At 49.2% G+C, this 15,386-nt stretch overlaps 1 protein-coding gene across 2 annotated transcripts in view; it reads right to left on the bottom strand.

Annotated features, from left to right (window-relative positions):
- The window catches only part of LOC121362872 (vascular endothelial growth factor receptor kdr-like), a 125,573-nt gene that overhangs the window by 79,902 nt on the left and 30,285 nt on the right, over positions 1–15,386 (bottom strand). For both annotated transcript variants that reach the window (XM_041484775.1, XM_041484776.1), the window contains exons 2-3: positions 12,597–12,693; positions 8,755–8,957 (exon numbers count right to left, since the gene is read on the bottom strand). In XM_041484775.1, coding sequence (XP_041340709.1) covers positions 8,755–8,957; positions 12,597–12,693 — 300 coding nt within the window. The remainder of the gene's footprint in view (positions 1–8,754; positions 8,958–12,596; positions 12,694–15,386) is intronic.

Genomic DNA, 15,386 nt, shown 5'->3' with positions numbered 1-15,386 from the left:
GAAGCCAAACTAGATAAATCTGGCTTTCTACCATCATTCTTTGAAATCTTGATGGTATCTTAAAATCACTGTGCACTTAACAGTAGCAAGAGGCAGTTTCTGGGTGATAAAGATTGGGAAAAGGAAAGCTGCAGTGATTGTTAATAACTCGTGGGTGTTGGGTGTCCTGGGCATCATTCTCACTGTGTTTAAAAATAAAAAGAGGAAAAGGTTTTTTATTTTATGGGTTCTCCTCTTTGCTAAGCCAGGGGGGTGTCCTAGAGCACATGGCTCTGATTTGTGTTATCTCAGTGATCTGTGTTATCTCACTGCTTTGTCCAGTTTATACCCAAGCCTGGAGAGTTCTCTGCCTGTGAAAGGGCCTTTCCTTCCCTGTCTCCATCTGCAGTATCAGAGCTCTTAAACACGTGGGAATACCTGTGGGAGGATACCTGTGAGAACCACTGGGATTGGCCCAGCTGGTCAGAGCAGGATGCTAATAAAGCCAGGGTTGTGGTTTTGAGCCATTTTTGGGCCGTTCACTTAAGAGCTGGACTCCATGATCCTTTGGGGTCCCTTCCAACCTGGAATACTCTGTGATTTCAGCTCCTGGAGTGGGGGTGCCGCTGTGGCAGCAGCTCATAGGGCTGCCCTGCTACAGGTTTCACATGAGAGCCCATCCAGGAGGTGACGGTTGCACTTTGGCCATCAGGGGACAGTGACAGGGCCAGGCAGCTGCAGGGGAAGGTCAAACACCTGGGTCTGTCCCTGAGGCCAGGGAGGCTTTGTTTCCCTCCATAACTGTGGAACTCTGTGCAGAAGGAAAAAACAATGTCACAGAATCCCAGAATGGTTTGGGTTGGAACCTTAAAGCCCATCCAGTTCCATCCCAGCCATGGGCAGGGACACCTCTCACCATTCCAGCTTGCTCCAGGCTCCATCCAACCTGGCCTTGGACACTTCCAGGAATGGGACAGCCTCAGGTATCTCAGTCATCAAGCACTAAAGAGCCCCAGGACACGGAGAAGAGCAGAAACCTTGTGTGTCCTGCTCCAGCTGCTCCAAACCCCCTCCTAAGCAGGAGCAAGGCAATGCTATTGGAAAGGAGAGGCTTCCCAGGACTTTCCAGGCAGCTGGACTGCTCACTTCACAGATAAGCAAATATGAAGTGGCTCAGCTTTGGGGCTTAACAGAATGGCAAAGGATAAATTCTGAGCTAATCAACTGCCAGCTGATACCTTTGTTATGGTTTGTGCAGACAAAAAACCAGATCCTTCTTGAAACCCCTCAGTAGTTCAGACTGACGGTGGCGTGGAAAAATGATCTGCTGGAACATCAGGAGTGTCACTGCCAGCTTTACAACCATGCTCACCACCTCCAGTCCACCAGCAATCAGTTAACTCCTTGTTAAAAAGTCTCTCAGAGACAGAACTTCTTGAAACAAAAGGGACAAGGTCAATTTTCTTTAAAAATGATAACCTCAGCCTGGAGGAAGATCTTCAGTTCCAGGTGGTGTAAATCAGTGGCACTCAAGGGTTGCAATCTGGAGAGCTGTGGCATGGGAAATGCAGGTGTTGTCCTCTCCACAGTCACCGACACTGAACTCTGAGGGGAAATTCCTCAGCAAAGAAACCCTTTATGAAAACAGAGTATTTCCCTGTAGCTTGGCACATCTGTTCCTCCCGAGCTGGGAAGGTGAAATGCCCTATGAATCTCACCCAGAGAGAAACATCCAGCAATTCCCAGAGGATAATTAAAAGAAATTATTTACTGCGGGCTGCAAAGCTCGTTACACATGAAAGCCAAGCGCTGAAGCACGGTGGGAATTTAACAGCTCAGAGGCGAGGGGAAAGGCCCCTTCCATGGGTCTCAGACTGGATGTCTGGCTCCCCAGGGCAGTGGAAGTTGGCAGGAAGCTCAGGCAGGCCAGGGTGTTGCTGTTTCCCCAGCAGGGCTCGGCAGGAACACAAACACACAGCCAAGGAAGCCGCGGCAGCGGGATGGGGCGGGAAGGGCCTGCCCAGCCCCGGGGACAGACAGACGGCGAGCACAGAACGCACAAAAGCAGCTCTAAGGTCAAATGCTTTCCTTCAGGCACTGAAGCCCTTCACGTTGAGATGCTCTTAGTGACCAGGAGGACATGAATTGCTGCTGGAGATGAGCTTTGTGAGGGTCTTTCCAGCTCAGCTGGGCAATCTCGGCTGTCCCCTCACACCTCCTCAGCCTGGAGCCGAGGGGTTTAAACCCCTCAGCGCTGCACTCAGCAGGTTGTCGATTCCATCTCTCCTACAGCTCTTTATTTCCGTGTATGTGCCTCTGAAACCTCCTCCTGACACACACACAGAGGATTTTATACAGGATTTGGTTTTTTTTTTTTTCATTCCTGCACCGTGACAGCGATTTGTCGGGTGGTATTTGTCTCACAGCCCGAGCCCCGGAGCTGACATCGCCTCTCCCTTCAGGTGCTGCCAGCCTGAGGATGATGAGCACTGAATGGCCTCTGAGGACAGCCATTCACTGCTGCTCGTGTCCGTGAAATTCCTCAACATTCTCATTTTGCCTCTCGCTTTGTTCCAGATAAAGATAATTCCCTCGCCCTCCCATTTATTTTCTTCACTCAGCCATACCTAAGCTGGGGAGCCTGGGCAGAGTTTCGCAGGTTCTTTAAGTTCATGTTTTGACATAATCCCCATGAAGTTTGTCTTCATCAAGGTCAAACAGCATCGAGAGGAGGTTTATAACCTGTTCTTTACAGTAGTAGCAGCATTAGCAGTGCGGTGACACTTTGGGCAGAGCATTTTGGAAAGCTTTGCAAGGAAACAGCCTGGCCTGCTGAATTCCCCCTGGTGACCCGTCAAAGCTGCCTCTAGGTAAGGGAATAACTCCTATAAAGGCACTTGTTTTGAAACTGGATCTTTGAAAATAAAAGACCTTTCAGTTTGGCAGGCCAGTGAAAAGAATTGTTGGTGGAATGTTTAGATTAAACAGAAAGCAGAATATTTTCTCTTTAGGCAAAACAAAAGTGACTGCAAAACCCCCAGAAGCCATTCTGAGTCAACATGAAGCATTCTGTTTTGGTCAAATGAAATGCATTCTTCCCCTGGAGATTACTGTTATGAACACAGGAATATTTGTAGAGAAAAAAATATTACTCTAAAAAGTGTTAACTTCAAAAATTCTAGAAGCAAAATGCTTCTTGCTGCCAAGCAAATAAAGGCAAAATGGAAAGATTTATTTTTTAAAAATCCCAACAAAACACCACAGAAGAAGAAGCCTCCATGCTTTGTCTGGAATTATGTTTCAAGCAGCAGAAGAATTTATAAATTCTGACTCCCCCACCAGATTTTAGGCAGGTTTGACTTTGTGGAAAATACTCCCCAGCTTTACCTGATGTCCCATTAAGAACAGGTCTCCCACCTTGGGGAAGGCTCAGCAATTAGCAGCTATTGAGTGGATAAAAACCAGGAAGGAAGCAGTGGAGGAAGTGTGTGTGACTCTGGCCTTTGGGCTCTCATTTAGAAATTCTTGATCCATGAGGGATCCTCATTCCCTGCTGGGCTGTCAGGAGCTGTCACTGCCAGTGCCAGGAACTGGCACTGCTCACTCATCGCATCCTTCAAGTCTCCTCTGCTTTAAAGTGAGACCCTTCAGGATGTGATTTGAAGATACTGAATGCCTTGATTCAGAGCTAAAAGCATCTTGCCTTTCCCTTGGATGCAGCCCTCAATCCTCGAGGGTCCTGCCCAGGTCCTACCTGTGTTTGCTGGATTTCTCCAAAACTGAAGTGGTGAGAATCTAGGTCCCTGCACATCCTGAGAGCCCTAATGGCCAGCTTTCATCTGATCCACTCGCTCTGACACAGAGCTGGGATCTGCAGCCAACCCTCCCAGCACTGCTGTGGGCAGGGACAGCCACTTTGTCTGCAGGGCACACAACTCAGCAGCTGCCTATCTCAGCTGGCTCAGGTCTGGCAGCAAGTCTGCAGCCTCAAAGAAAGAAGAAATGCAGCTCCAGCTCTGTTCCCACTGGTAAAATCTTGGGAAAAGCGAGCCAGAGTCCAAAGCTGTCACCCCAGCCCTGCAGTTCTGCTTCTCACTTTCAGATTATCTCTGCGAACTGTCAAGAGGATTAAGAAGGCAGGAATCAGCTTCAAAGAACATCAGAAGCAATATATGATCTCATCTGAGGGGCACTTCCATGCACTTCCAGCCTCTTTAGATTTCTCGTGGTGGGAAAGGGATGAGGCCATTGGGTCTGCTCACCCCTGGGCTGTGGCTGATGTGAACTCCACCCTGGTGCAGCACTTGGACCACTCTCCTCACTCTCTTGGACCACACTCTTCACTCCTGCCCTTCCCTGGAGCTGACCAGCAGGACAAGTTGTGCTTGGATGCATCCCCCTTTTCCCTCTGGAATGGCCTCAGCAGGACTTGTGCTCCCATAAAAACGTCTGTCTAGCTTCAAATTTGATTTCCAGTCCTTGTGTTCTGGACTCCTGGCAGGGCTTCACTGTGGCTGGTGCCTTCATGATTCCCACATGAGCTTTAAAAGGAGCCAGAACTCACATTTTCTGTGGGGGCATCTTCTGGATTTCCTGTGCTCTTGTGAACACCATTGCTGAGAACCAAACAGGTGGAAGCAAATGACTCCCTCAGTCCTGTGTTCCTCTCTCACACTACCACTGAGATGGTGAAATACCAGCAGCTGATGGCTCTGGGTGGGGACACACTGTTCAAATGTTCACTGTTTAATTGTTCACTGTTAAAATGTTTGTGTGTTCAAAGTGAGCCCCACTGGAACGAGCAGGAATTGGGGAATCCACTCTCTTCTGCTCAGCCCCTGGTGGGCAGCCAGCACTGGGCTCACACACAGCATTTTGTGCCTGTTGCACTCAGAGGAGGTGGGACTGGTGCTTCTGAAGCAGTTATTTGAGAATCAGTTCTATCATGGCCATAATTATTTCAAGAAATAGATTAATAGCCCTGCTTTGCATAAAAGATGGAGGATGTTGCTGGCCCCATACATTGAGGAGCTGCCCCTCTTAGCCCTGCAGCTGTGGCAAAGCAAATGCCATTGGGGGTGAGCAGGAATCCCAGCTTGGAAACCTGGAGGAACTTTTCCAGACACTCTTTGGCAAGATGTGCCCAGCTCCAGTGACCTCAGCATTGGAGTCACACAAGGTGGAGGCAGCAGGACTGGATGGGCTCATTCCTTGCTCTGATCACTGACTCAGGGGTACAAAATGTGCAGCAGATCCTTGACTGTGACACAGGGGCTGCTGGGGAAACATGGAGCTGAGGCAGGATTTGAGCCAGGAGCTCTTCCTGCTGACCCCCCCAGGACTCTGACTTTGCTGACACTGACAGAATTTCAAAGAGCTGAGAGCTGCAAGTCCTGACTCCTGTCTAGACTGGAGCCTGGAGTAGCCCTTTGGGAAGGTGGAATGAATTTTTGCTTGATTTGTCCTTTTTTTCCTCCTTCTCTAAGCCATGTTACATTTTCTATGTGCTGGGAATATGTGTGTGTATATGTGAGACAGGAAAGGCAGTGGGGTATTGGAAAATGTAGGATGTGGGACCTGGTATGATGGAAAAGATATGGAATAAGGGCTGGATGCTGACCTGGTTTTATCTGATATAGAGATAGTTTTTTTTCTAGCTGGAACAGTGCTGTGTTTTGGATTCAATATAAGAATAAAGTGGATAACACACGGAGGGGACCAATGTCAAGAGGACTGTCTGTATTTTCACACACCTGCCCTGTCCCTTGTCGCAGGGATCCCAAAGGCTGCAATAAATGAGGATATTCCTCACAGGGAGGTGTCCCTGGTCAGGAGGGGTAACTGCAGAAGGCAGATGGAAGCAGATGCTGTGTCTGGGTGGCTATGGCAGCATTTTCCATGGAGCTGCCACTCCAGTGTGGGACCAGACCCTGTCTTTCCCTGCAGAGATTATCCCTCAGAGCTGAGATGGAATTAACTCAGTTAAGAATTCCCAACTATTTCTGTTCCAGCCCTGGGCTACTCTGTATTTCCAATAGGGAGATGGGCAACAGGAGAAGGGGTTGTCTTCCTTTTTAATGATGATCCTTGGGACTTGCAGCTGCAGCTGGAGGAAGAAAAGGCCTCGCAAACAATTAATTCAAGATGAAGCTCCTGAGCTGTGCCTCCCTCAGTGCCCAAGCACAGCTGAGGGGTGACAGCTTCCCCACCTGACCCCAGGGATGAGCAGGGTCACAGCTCCACCATCCCACAGGGAGAGCTGCGAGTGCCAGGTCCTGCCAGAACTCCCAAACCCCTCCAGGGAGGCTTGGAAAACAGGAGCCAGCACAGGAAATAATGGCCAATAACAGGGCTTCCGATACAATCATGTTCTCATTTTGGTGTCAAGCAGCCAGCCAGGAATGAAGGGAAAAATACCATTCCCCTTCCTTTTTTGGCAATAATGGCTTATAACCTCAGAGGAATCTCCAGCCTTCAGGGGCTGCCTCCACATTTTCTGCCTCCACCTGGCTCAGCCTCACAAACACCCTGCTGAGCACTTGCTCTCTCCACAAAACATCCACAGAGATGAGCTTTGGGCCTCACCCCTGTCTGTCACTGCCAGGATCTGTGAGTTCCCTCACTTGGAGACAGCTGATGGGTTTCTCAGTGCTGCCCAGACATGGTCACAGCAATTTCCTTCAAAAGGCACGTTTAAACATTGAAGAAAGCCATAGGTGCGCTCTGAACTCCTTGTTTAAGTCCAGAGCAGTTTCCTGGTCCCCAGGACAGCCTGCTGGCTTCCAACAAGTATCTACAGGAACTGAGTGGCAGGAAGAGCATGCCCTAAGGACAGATCCATGCTGAGGTATAAATAGTTCCATTTCATGGGGCCAAGCAGCTTCCTCAGCCTGGCAGGCCAGATCCCAGCAGGAACCTGCAGCTCCTGGACTGAGCTGCTCTGGCAGAGCCCTGCTTAGGGGGTGCACAGAACAAGCCAGAGGATTTTCCACCCACTTTTCCTTCCATGGCTTTTCAAGCACAGGAGTCTGAGTAAGAGCTTTTAGAGCAGGGAGGACGTGGGACACAATTAAAGTGCACCTGAGAGGGTGATTTTGTGCTGTTTGTCAGGAGAACTTTGGCAAGCAGAAGGACATCCTGCCTTTTTTTTAGATCAGCTCTGTTCCAAGAGCATCCCTGGCGAGGCATTTCATAACTTGGGATATTTTCTTCAGGAAAGTGCTCAGGCAGTCCTAAAAGGTCCACGACATTTCCTGCACGTGCTCCTGCCACAGAGTAATGAATGGCTGGGTAGGCAGCCGGGGCACTGAATATGGGCAGAGAATTGAGTTTCCTGGAGTGTGGGACAGGCTGGGTTAACAATGTTGGACCTGGGGCATCTGAGCTGGGTGTAATGGGAAAAGGAAACAGCTCAGCACAAGAACCAGGGTGGATAAAGCAACCAGAGCACCAAGAAAAAAACAGAGAAAGGAAATAGAAAGGGAGAAAAAAAATTACTTCAGGAACTAAGAAGCAACGCCAAAAAACCACTTTCCAATTAGAGGAAAACTTGCTGGGAAAGCAGGATAAGGGTAAAAAGGGACTGTTTTCAACAGGCAGGAAAATGTCACCCACATGAATCGAGCAGGTGTGTTCACCTGGAGGTGCAAAAGCTGAATTTAGCTGTGTGGGCATATCAGAGTCCCCTGGGAGATGGAAATCACTCCTTGTGTTGCTTCACCATCATTGGCAATGCCCTGAGACCCTGAGTCAGAGCTGACAGCAAAGATTTGTGTTTTCTGGAGGTGTAGGTTTGCAGCTCTCTTCAAATACCATCAGACAAACTCACTGCCCCTTCAGCATTTGTGTACAAGGATTCAAAGAACCACATTTTAGCTTTTACTAGGAAAATGAAACTAATTCATTCACATATTTGTGGGGAAGCGAAGGCTGAGCCTATCCAGCACCAGAGGAGTTCATGTCATCTCCAATTCAAGGCACTAAAAGTCAGCTCCTTTATCTGAGGAGTCACAATCTCAGCTTGGAAGATGTAAGATGATTCAGTGTTTAGTAATGCATTTGTCAAGTAGATTTGAAAAAACCTCATCATTTGGAGGGGAATATTCTTACAAAAATTCCCTTTATTGGAATGGTTGTTCAATAGGTTGCATTCACTTAATCTCAGAGGACCATGCTCCTCTGAAGTTCCTGCTTCCGTTTATTCCTGGATCTGAACTCAATGATTCTGTAGTGTGGGGGACAGGCAGCTCAAAGGGAACAAAAATGAGCAATGGGACACTTTTTACAGTAAAATATATTCAGTGCAGTCACCCAGCTCTGCTAGGAATGTCTCTCAGATGTAAGGACAAATGTGTAGGAGGGGAGGAATTACAAAGCATCCTGCTGGGAAGGTCCATGCCTGGGGAGGAAGGGAAAGAGAGAGGGCTTGGGCATTCAGAATGAATCTTTGGAAAAGCACTGTAACCCTTTAGGACTGAAGAATTTAGTCTTAAAAGGAAAGGATGTTTAAGGAAGTATCTGTTACTTGGGACACTAAACTGATGGGACAATCCAGCTTTCAAGTCCTGGAACTGAACAAGATGGGTAATCCCTGGTTCTCATGTCCATGTCCATGAGAATTCAGCTGCCATGAAAACCCAGATACATTTGGCCTGTTCAGAGTGTCAGAGTTGCTGCTTCCTCCTGGGCCAGCGGAGAGGTGGAAGCCCCTGCGCTGCTGGTTCTGCCTCACGCAGCTCCCAGAGCCCAACACCATTTCAAAAGCAGAATTCTTACCTTGGACAAAGACATAGATCCTGGCCACGAGCCCCTGGTGCTCGGGGGTGCTGTTGAGGGCACAGCTGAGGTAGCCGGTGTCGTTGGCCGTGGCTCTCCTGAGGACGAGCTGGCTGCAGCTCAGCCCGGGGACATCGCGGCAGCCGCTCACGTGCACCCGCGGGTTGTCCTCCCTCAGCTGCCAGCTCACAGACGGGGCTCCCCTGCCAGCACAACACATCCAAATCACACAGCATTCAGGAAAAACTGGGGCTTCTTTCTGGCCAGTTGTTCCCTGTGCTCCTACCCTTGTCATTCCCAAAAAAATTGTAATGGTCGCTGAGCGCTTGCACTTCCACCCATCAGAAATTGAGCTGGATCACCCCACACTGTTCCCCAGACATTCCTGAAATACTCTGTGGGAACTGCAGCAAACTCCCGCAGAAAAGTTTAGTTTCTCTTCTAACACACTGCCTGAACACAAGTTTGTTTTTATAACACTGTATTTTAGCCACTTCAAATGTTACAAAGCATCAGATTAAATTATATGTTTGTTCAAGGAGGAGGATTTTGCATATTTTAACAGCTAAATTAATGTATATTTTCTTGCACTGAGGCTGCATGGAGAGAGGAGGCTATTTATGTAATTTTTCATCACCTTTCTTGCTTAATCAGCAGTGACTCAGTCTTGATTTTTGTGAAGGGCCTGAAACTAATCAGGTTACAAATCTGGGAATATCTACTCAGGACACATTTTTTCCAATTCCTCTTGTGACAGCAGCCAGAACAGCAAGCCAGGATGGCAGAGGATGAGACATTTGCCCCATGTGATCCCTCTGCTGCCAGATCTCTGGGCACAGCTCATGAAAAATGCAATTCCGTGGAGTTCAGGATGAAAAGCAGGGCCTGGATGTCCCCTGCTGCAGAACCCAGAGTTGCCAGCTGATCTAAGTCACAGCTGGATGTGCTGGAAGCACCAGGCCATGGCAGCAGGAGCTCCTGGACCTCCTTCTGAGGGCTCTGGGATGGACCAGAGCTACCACACAGTCCTAGGAGATGAAGATGATGGTGTTTTTTGTAACAAACTGGTTTTTAGTGTGGAAGCTGGTGGGTTGGGGGTTAATCTCCTGTGGATTTTCTTGGGGAAGAAGTTGGTTTTGGAGAGAGGGAGTTGTGTGTGTTGTGCTGGAGAGAGGGAGTTGTGTGTGTGTTTGCAGAGGAGCCACGCTTCCCGAGTACAGGGGTTTGGCTCTCCCTTCTCACTCAGAGAATTCCCACTGGCATTTGCTGGGCTGAGGAAGGAGTGAGAACCCCTGGACTTCCCCAGGTTGGTGCTGCCAGGGACAAATCCAGTCCAGACACGCTGACCCAGGACTGAGATGGCAATGCCCAAAGTGTGTATCTGTGTGAAATTCCCAGTTAGCCAAGAACTCAGAGTTCCAGTGGCCTGCAGGGGTGCATTAGGTGCAGTCAGATCATGTTTGCCAGGACATCCAGTGACATTTCCACAAACATCCTCTTGGCCCTCGTTCCTGCCCGTCCCTCTGTCGCCTTCCTGGAGAGGAGGCGGACATGGAGCTGGGCTCTTGAGGTTATTCCCAGCACCAGACTGACGGGGAGCACTGGGAAAAGGGGGAATATCCTCTCTGCTGAGCAGCCTCGCCCTTGTTCTTGGATGCTCTAGTGGCTTGGACAGCCCCACCCCATGTCAGAGCAGCTTCCCATTGTCCTTCCAAGCACCCAGAGCTGTGACCCACCCTACCAACGTCACTGGTGACTCCAGGACTGGGATTGCTGGCCCGGAATAGAGAACAGAGCCAGTTCACACGGAGACACATCTCCCAGCACGTCACCGTGTCCCTGTCCCTTGTCACCACACCCCTCTGGTGTCCATCCAGTTCTGCTCTGGTGGCTCTGCAGGGCAGCACTGTGATTTCACACCTGTGCTTCCTTAAATCTTTCTCCCCTTACATACATTATCCTGGTGGAAGGTGAAGCCTTTGGCTGTTGCTTTGGGATTTTCATACGTCTGCCAGAGAGGAGTGGCAGCAGCAGCTTTGGCCCCACTACCACAAGCCAGGAAATCTTGGCCAAGAAGCTCAAAAGCCCAGAGTTGAAGGGAGGATGGACATTCCCACAGACCTGCTGGGGCTGCTGCCCAGTGCTGTGCCCCACACAGCCCAAATGCCCCTGGAAGCACAAAGAATTCCAGAGCTAACCTGTGGGTGTGGTAGAGGAGGCAGGCGGGCAGACATCCCCAGAGGGGCTGATCCAGGGAATCTTGCATTCAGAAACCACACTTTCATTCTCTTCCCAGGTTTTGAATCATGTGAGCCAAGGAGGTGAAGTGCTGCAGGCCCTGGTCCCATGTTACACCCCATGCTCACATCCTTTTGTATTTCTCAGACCTGTCCTGAGGATTTCTTGCTTTGCACCCATAAGGCAATGTGGGACTGGAGTGCTCGTAACTCCTTCAATTATTTATTGATTTGGTGATACGAGAAAAGTAGGGTGCTCCTCCAGATTAAAAAGGTGGGGGATGGAGAACTGCTGGGAAATGCTGATTTAATTGGTCTGGGGCACCCCAGGGACATCGAGTCCACACAGGTTTTATGAGAGAGCACCATTGAGATGTTAAAGGACTCCTTAGACTTTATTGCCATCATGTTTGCTGTTTGCCAAGCTAAAAATACCACTGGAAGGTTATTCTGACCTCGTAAGCCACATGGCAAGCTGAAGGGATTTGGAAAAAAGCTGCCTCACACTCCAGAAGACATCCAAAATTTACACAGTCTGAGCCCATTCACCTTTCACTGTAACAAAGAATTAAATAGTCTGGGACAAAAATCAGAGAGTCTGTGTCAGCGAAACCTAAAGCTTAAATTCATCTTCTCACTGCTTTTTTTTCATGTTTTCAGTAACTTCTGTTGCAGGAAACCATCCAGGTAGTGGCGCCAGCCAAGGGAACCTTGCAAGAAGGTGTAAGATCCATGTGTGTGTGTGTGTGTGTGTGAGAGAGAGAGAAATTGTGAGAGTTTGTGTTACCTTGAGCCTTTTTTCCTACAACACTCTCTGAGAAAAACCTGAGAAACATCCTCTGGCAGTGGTGAAGTGTAAAAATCCCACTCAGAACAAGTAACACCTCCATCCATCTCAGTCTGAGGCCTTTTGTGGGACCCAGCAGCTGCTGCATGTTCTGGCACACCAGAGTGCTCTGGGTTTGCTCCTTCCTAGTGTGTCAGATGTGTCCCTGTTCCCTGAGCACCCTCTCCCTGTCAGCACCAAAATCCTGCTGGTCCTTGCATGGCTGGTGGCACACATTGTGCCAGGACTGAGGCACTGTTGTGATTTACAGCAGCAGCACTTTGGTTTTTCACAAGTCCTGGTTAAATTTGATTTAAAGAACATGTTATGTTTAAACAGGCTGGGTCTTTGAATGTACACACAGTGACTGCTGCTTATTTAAGTGTCTGTGATGGGCTAGGTGGCAGCTCCTGGTGATTCTGTTTGTTGTTTCCCCATGGACAGGGAACAAAGGAGTGGTTTTAGCTGCAGAGGAGCTGAATCTGCCCCTATTTCAGGGAGGATTTCCATCCATGTCCTCAAGCACGGCACATCCCATGAGCTCTCCCCTGTGCTGACTCAGGGCTTTGCTTGGGCCCCTGAACAATACAACACAACACAAAGAACTTGGCCAAGCTGACCCCAGACTCTCCTCCCTGCTCTGTCACAGCCCATCCAGCTCCCTGCTCCCAGCCCTAGCTCCCAGCTGGCCGAGCATCAGGCTCTGTCCTGGAGCTGTGCTGGGCCAAACCAATCCACACAAGGACAAAAATCCAGCATTTTTTTGGAGCAATCCTTACCAGCATTTTATTTTTAGGGTGTCTCCTGGTGAGATGACAATTTGGTCCTTGGAAATGCTCAGCCTTGGTTTCTGAAGGAGCTCTTCCTCAGGGAGACCTGACCCAAAAAAAAGAAGAAACCATAATTAGTTTAGATGGGCTATTCAGTGGTGTCAAAGCAGCACAATGCAAACTCTTTGTTTTGTAAATAGTTCCTAATTTGGGGGCCCACACAGTGCTGCATTTATCCTTGGCCAGGAGATGCCCTCAGTTTGTTTTTGTTTCCTTTATTCCTCTCTTTCTTTTCTGACACTAGACACCTGCATTTGTGCCAGTAGTGTTTTGAGCCAGCTTTATTACTGAATTATTGCAGATTTAGGAGAACAGATCTGTGTCAAAAGGATTTTGCACACATATAAAAGTGGAAGGAGTCAGGTCTTTGGGAAATAATTTGATGGGTGAGCTCATACATTACATTTTAATTAATGGGAGGAGAGAAAAAATAATTCTGAGGAGCAGCACCTGTGATATTAAAGGCAAATTGAAGACCTGGTGTTTCCCAAATCACCATTCCCAAATCACCATTCCCAAATCCTGCATCTGAGCTGAACCCCAGGCTCGGTGGGCACTGTGGTTGGGGTCATGCTCCCAGGGGAATCTGTGATTTTATCAGGTCTCCGATGACCGGGGGCATTAATGACAGCAGTGACAAAGGTCTCTCTCATCATCTCCTGGCCCAGGAAATGTCTCCTGCCTGTGGAACTGTCCCAAGGGACAATCTGAGTGTTCATCTACAATGAGACAATGTTCAGAAAGTGAAACTGAGAAGAGCCAGAAGTGGAGGTTGGCCAAGCTGGTTGCTTTGTCCAAATTCAAAGTAACATAATCAAGGAGAGGAGAAACCAGGCTCTGATAAGGATCTCCACTTCCAAAGCTCTGACATTAAAGCCGTGTTTTCTTTCCCCTCCTGCTCTTCAAATTTCTCTCTTCTCCTGTGCTTCGAACTCGATAAGGCAGAAATCCTTACTGGGCTCCCAGCACGGGCATTATTTGCAGCAGACAGGGAGATAACATATCTGGCAGAAAGAGAAACACTAGGCTTTAACTTTTCAACTGCACGAAGCAGTGATTTTCCTGCCCCCACCTCTCTACTCTCATCTCTGAGCTGCTTGATTTCAGTAAATTGCTCTCTGCCTGACATCTGTGTGGGGAGTGACTCACTCCCACTGTGGAGTCTCTGGCTTCTTCCAGGAGCTTCTTGGACTCAGCAGAGGCCAGGTAATCCCATGGCACCACAGAGTCCTTTCAGAGGGGATCCTGCCCAGACACCACGGTGCTGGACTGCCCTTGGAGCCCCTGACCCTTCCTACAGACTCTGGTTGAGACTTTGAACCAGTGCTGGCCACCAGAGACAGATCCAGCCCACTTCCCCTGCTTTGGCATTGCTGCTCCACCTCCAAGGTCCTTTGCAGAACAAGAAGTTGGGGTCTGGCCCACCCCAGCTCTCCACTGGCTCTGTGTGACATTATTTAGCACCTCCAAACTGCCATTCCATGGCATGCTGGGGAAGCAGAGCAGCTGGGGGCTCCAGCCCTGCAGTTCCCCTTTATTTGGGAAGCACTGCTATTCCTCAACATCCTCAGGATGGCACACGCAGGGAGCAGCATCACACTGAGCTGAGAACCAACAGAAAAAGCCCCAAACTCTGCAGGAGGAGCCGCTGCCAGGCAAGCCCATCCTTGCTCTTGGCTCCGAGACCCCTCTGGTTTCCAGGCAGAGCCAGTTCCCATTGGGAATGGGCTGAGCTTGGCACGTGTTCTTCTGTGGTGCTGAGGCATTTCACAGCCCCCCTCAGACTGACTGTGCTGAGCTTTGCAAAAATGCTCTAGGATATGTTCAACAGCTTCCAATTTGTCTGTCAAATGCCATTAATTTGCCAGCTGAGGGGGGTTGGGGTCCCTATAGCTCTCCCAGGACACTGTTCCTCCCAGGATTTGCTCTGGGCTGTTGATGCTGTGACTTCAGCCAGGACTTAGAAAACCCTGGGGTTTGGAACAAGATTATTTCTCTCCTCTTGTGCCTTCAGTTGGTCTTAGGGCTTAGGGGGGGCTCAGCTGGTGCCTCTGGATTGTAGCTCTCATGAGCAAGTGTGGCACTGTCAGAGGGTCTGGGGCCAGAGCCTGAGCTCTTCTGTGACTGCAGAGTCTTCAGGCTTTCACAACATTTGACACCATTCTTGCTAAGAGAAATAAAAGTATTTTTCAATTATTCTGGTTTTGCTTCTGAGTTACTTCTTGCCCAAAGTTTATTTTGGCTTTGGGCGCTGAAGAACAGAATAAGCAAAGTGGAATTTCAGTGCTTTTCTACTCCACAGAGGACAGGAGGAGAATTCCTATGGCACACACATCTGGTCTCTGCTGGCAGGTGACAGAGGGTTTATATAAACACAGCCTGTGCCCCTTCTGCCACACCACTGCTGAGTGGGCTGAGAAAAGACAGAGAGAGTCATGGGGGCAGGGTCAGGCTGTGCTAGGACAGGACATCCAATGCCAAACTGGCAGAGTGAGACCTCACAATATTCCTAACCTCCCCTGGCCCCTTTAGAGCTAGACTTGACTTTTAGAAGGCAAAGCTGGGGACAGCCCCAGGGTGTACTGGATGAGGAGGAAGGATCTGCTCCACTTTGAATTTGCTGTCTGTGTTTGAGGAGATTTATGCCTTTATGAAGGTGTTAAGATGCTACAAGGGAGAATCAAGCACATTCCTGGCAGTGCACCCCCTCTTTTCCACAGCCCTGCTCCCCAGCCTTTG

This window comes from Pyrgilauda ruficollis, unplaced genomic scaffold (assembly GCF_017590135.1).
Source record: "Pyrgilauda ruficollis isolate IOZ18807 unplaced genomic scaffold, ASM1759013v1 scaffold67, whole genome shotgun sequence".
Lineage (NCBI taxonomy): Eukaryota > Metazoa > Chordata > Aves > Passeriformes > Passeridae > Pyrgilauda > Pyrgilauda ruficollis.
This window is presented reverse-complemented; position numbering and strand designations above follow the sequence as displayed.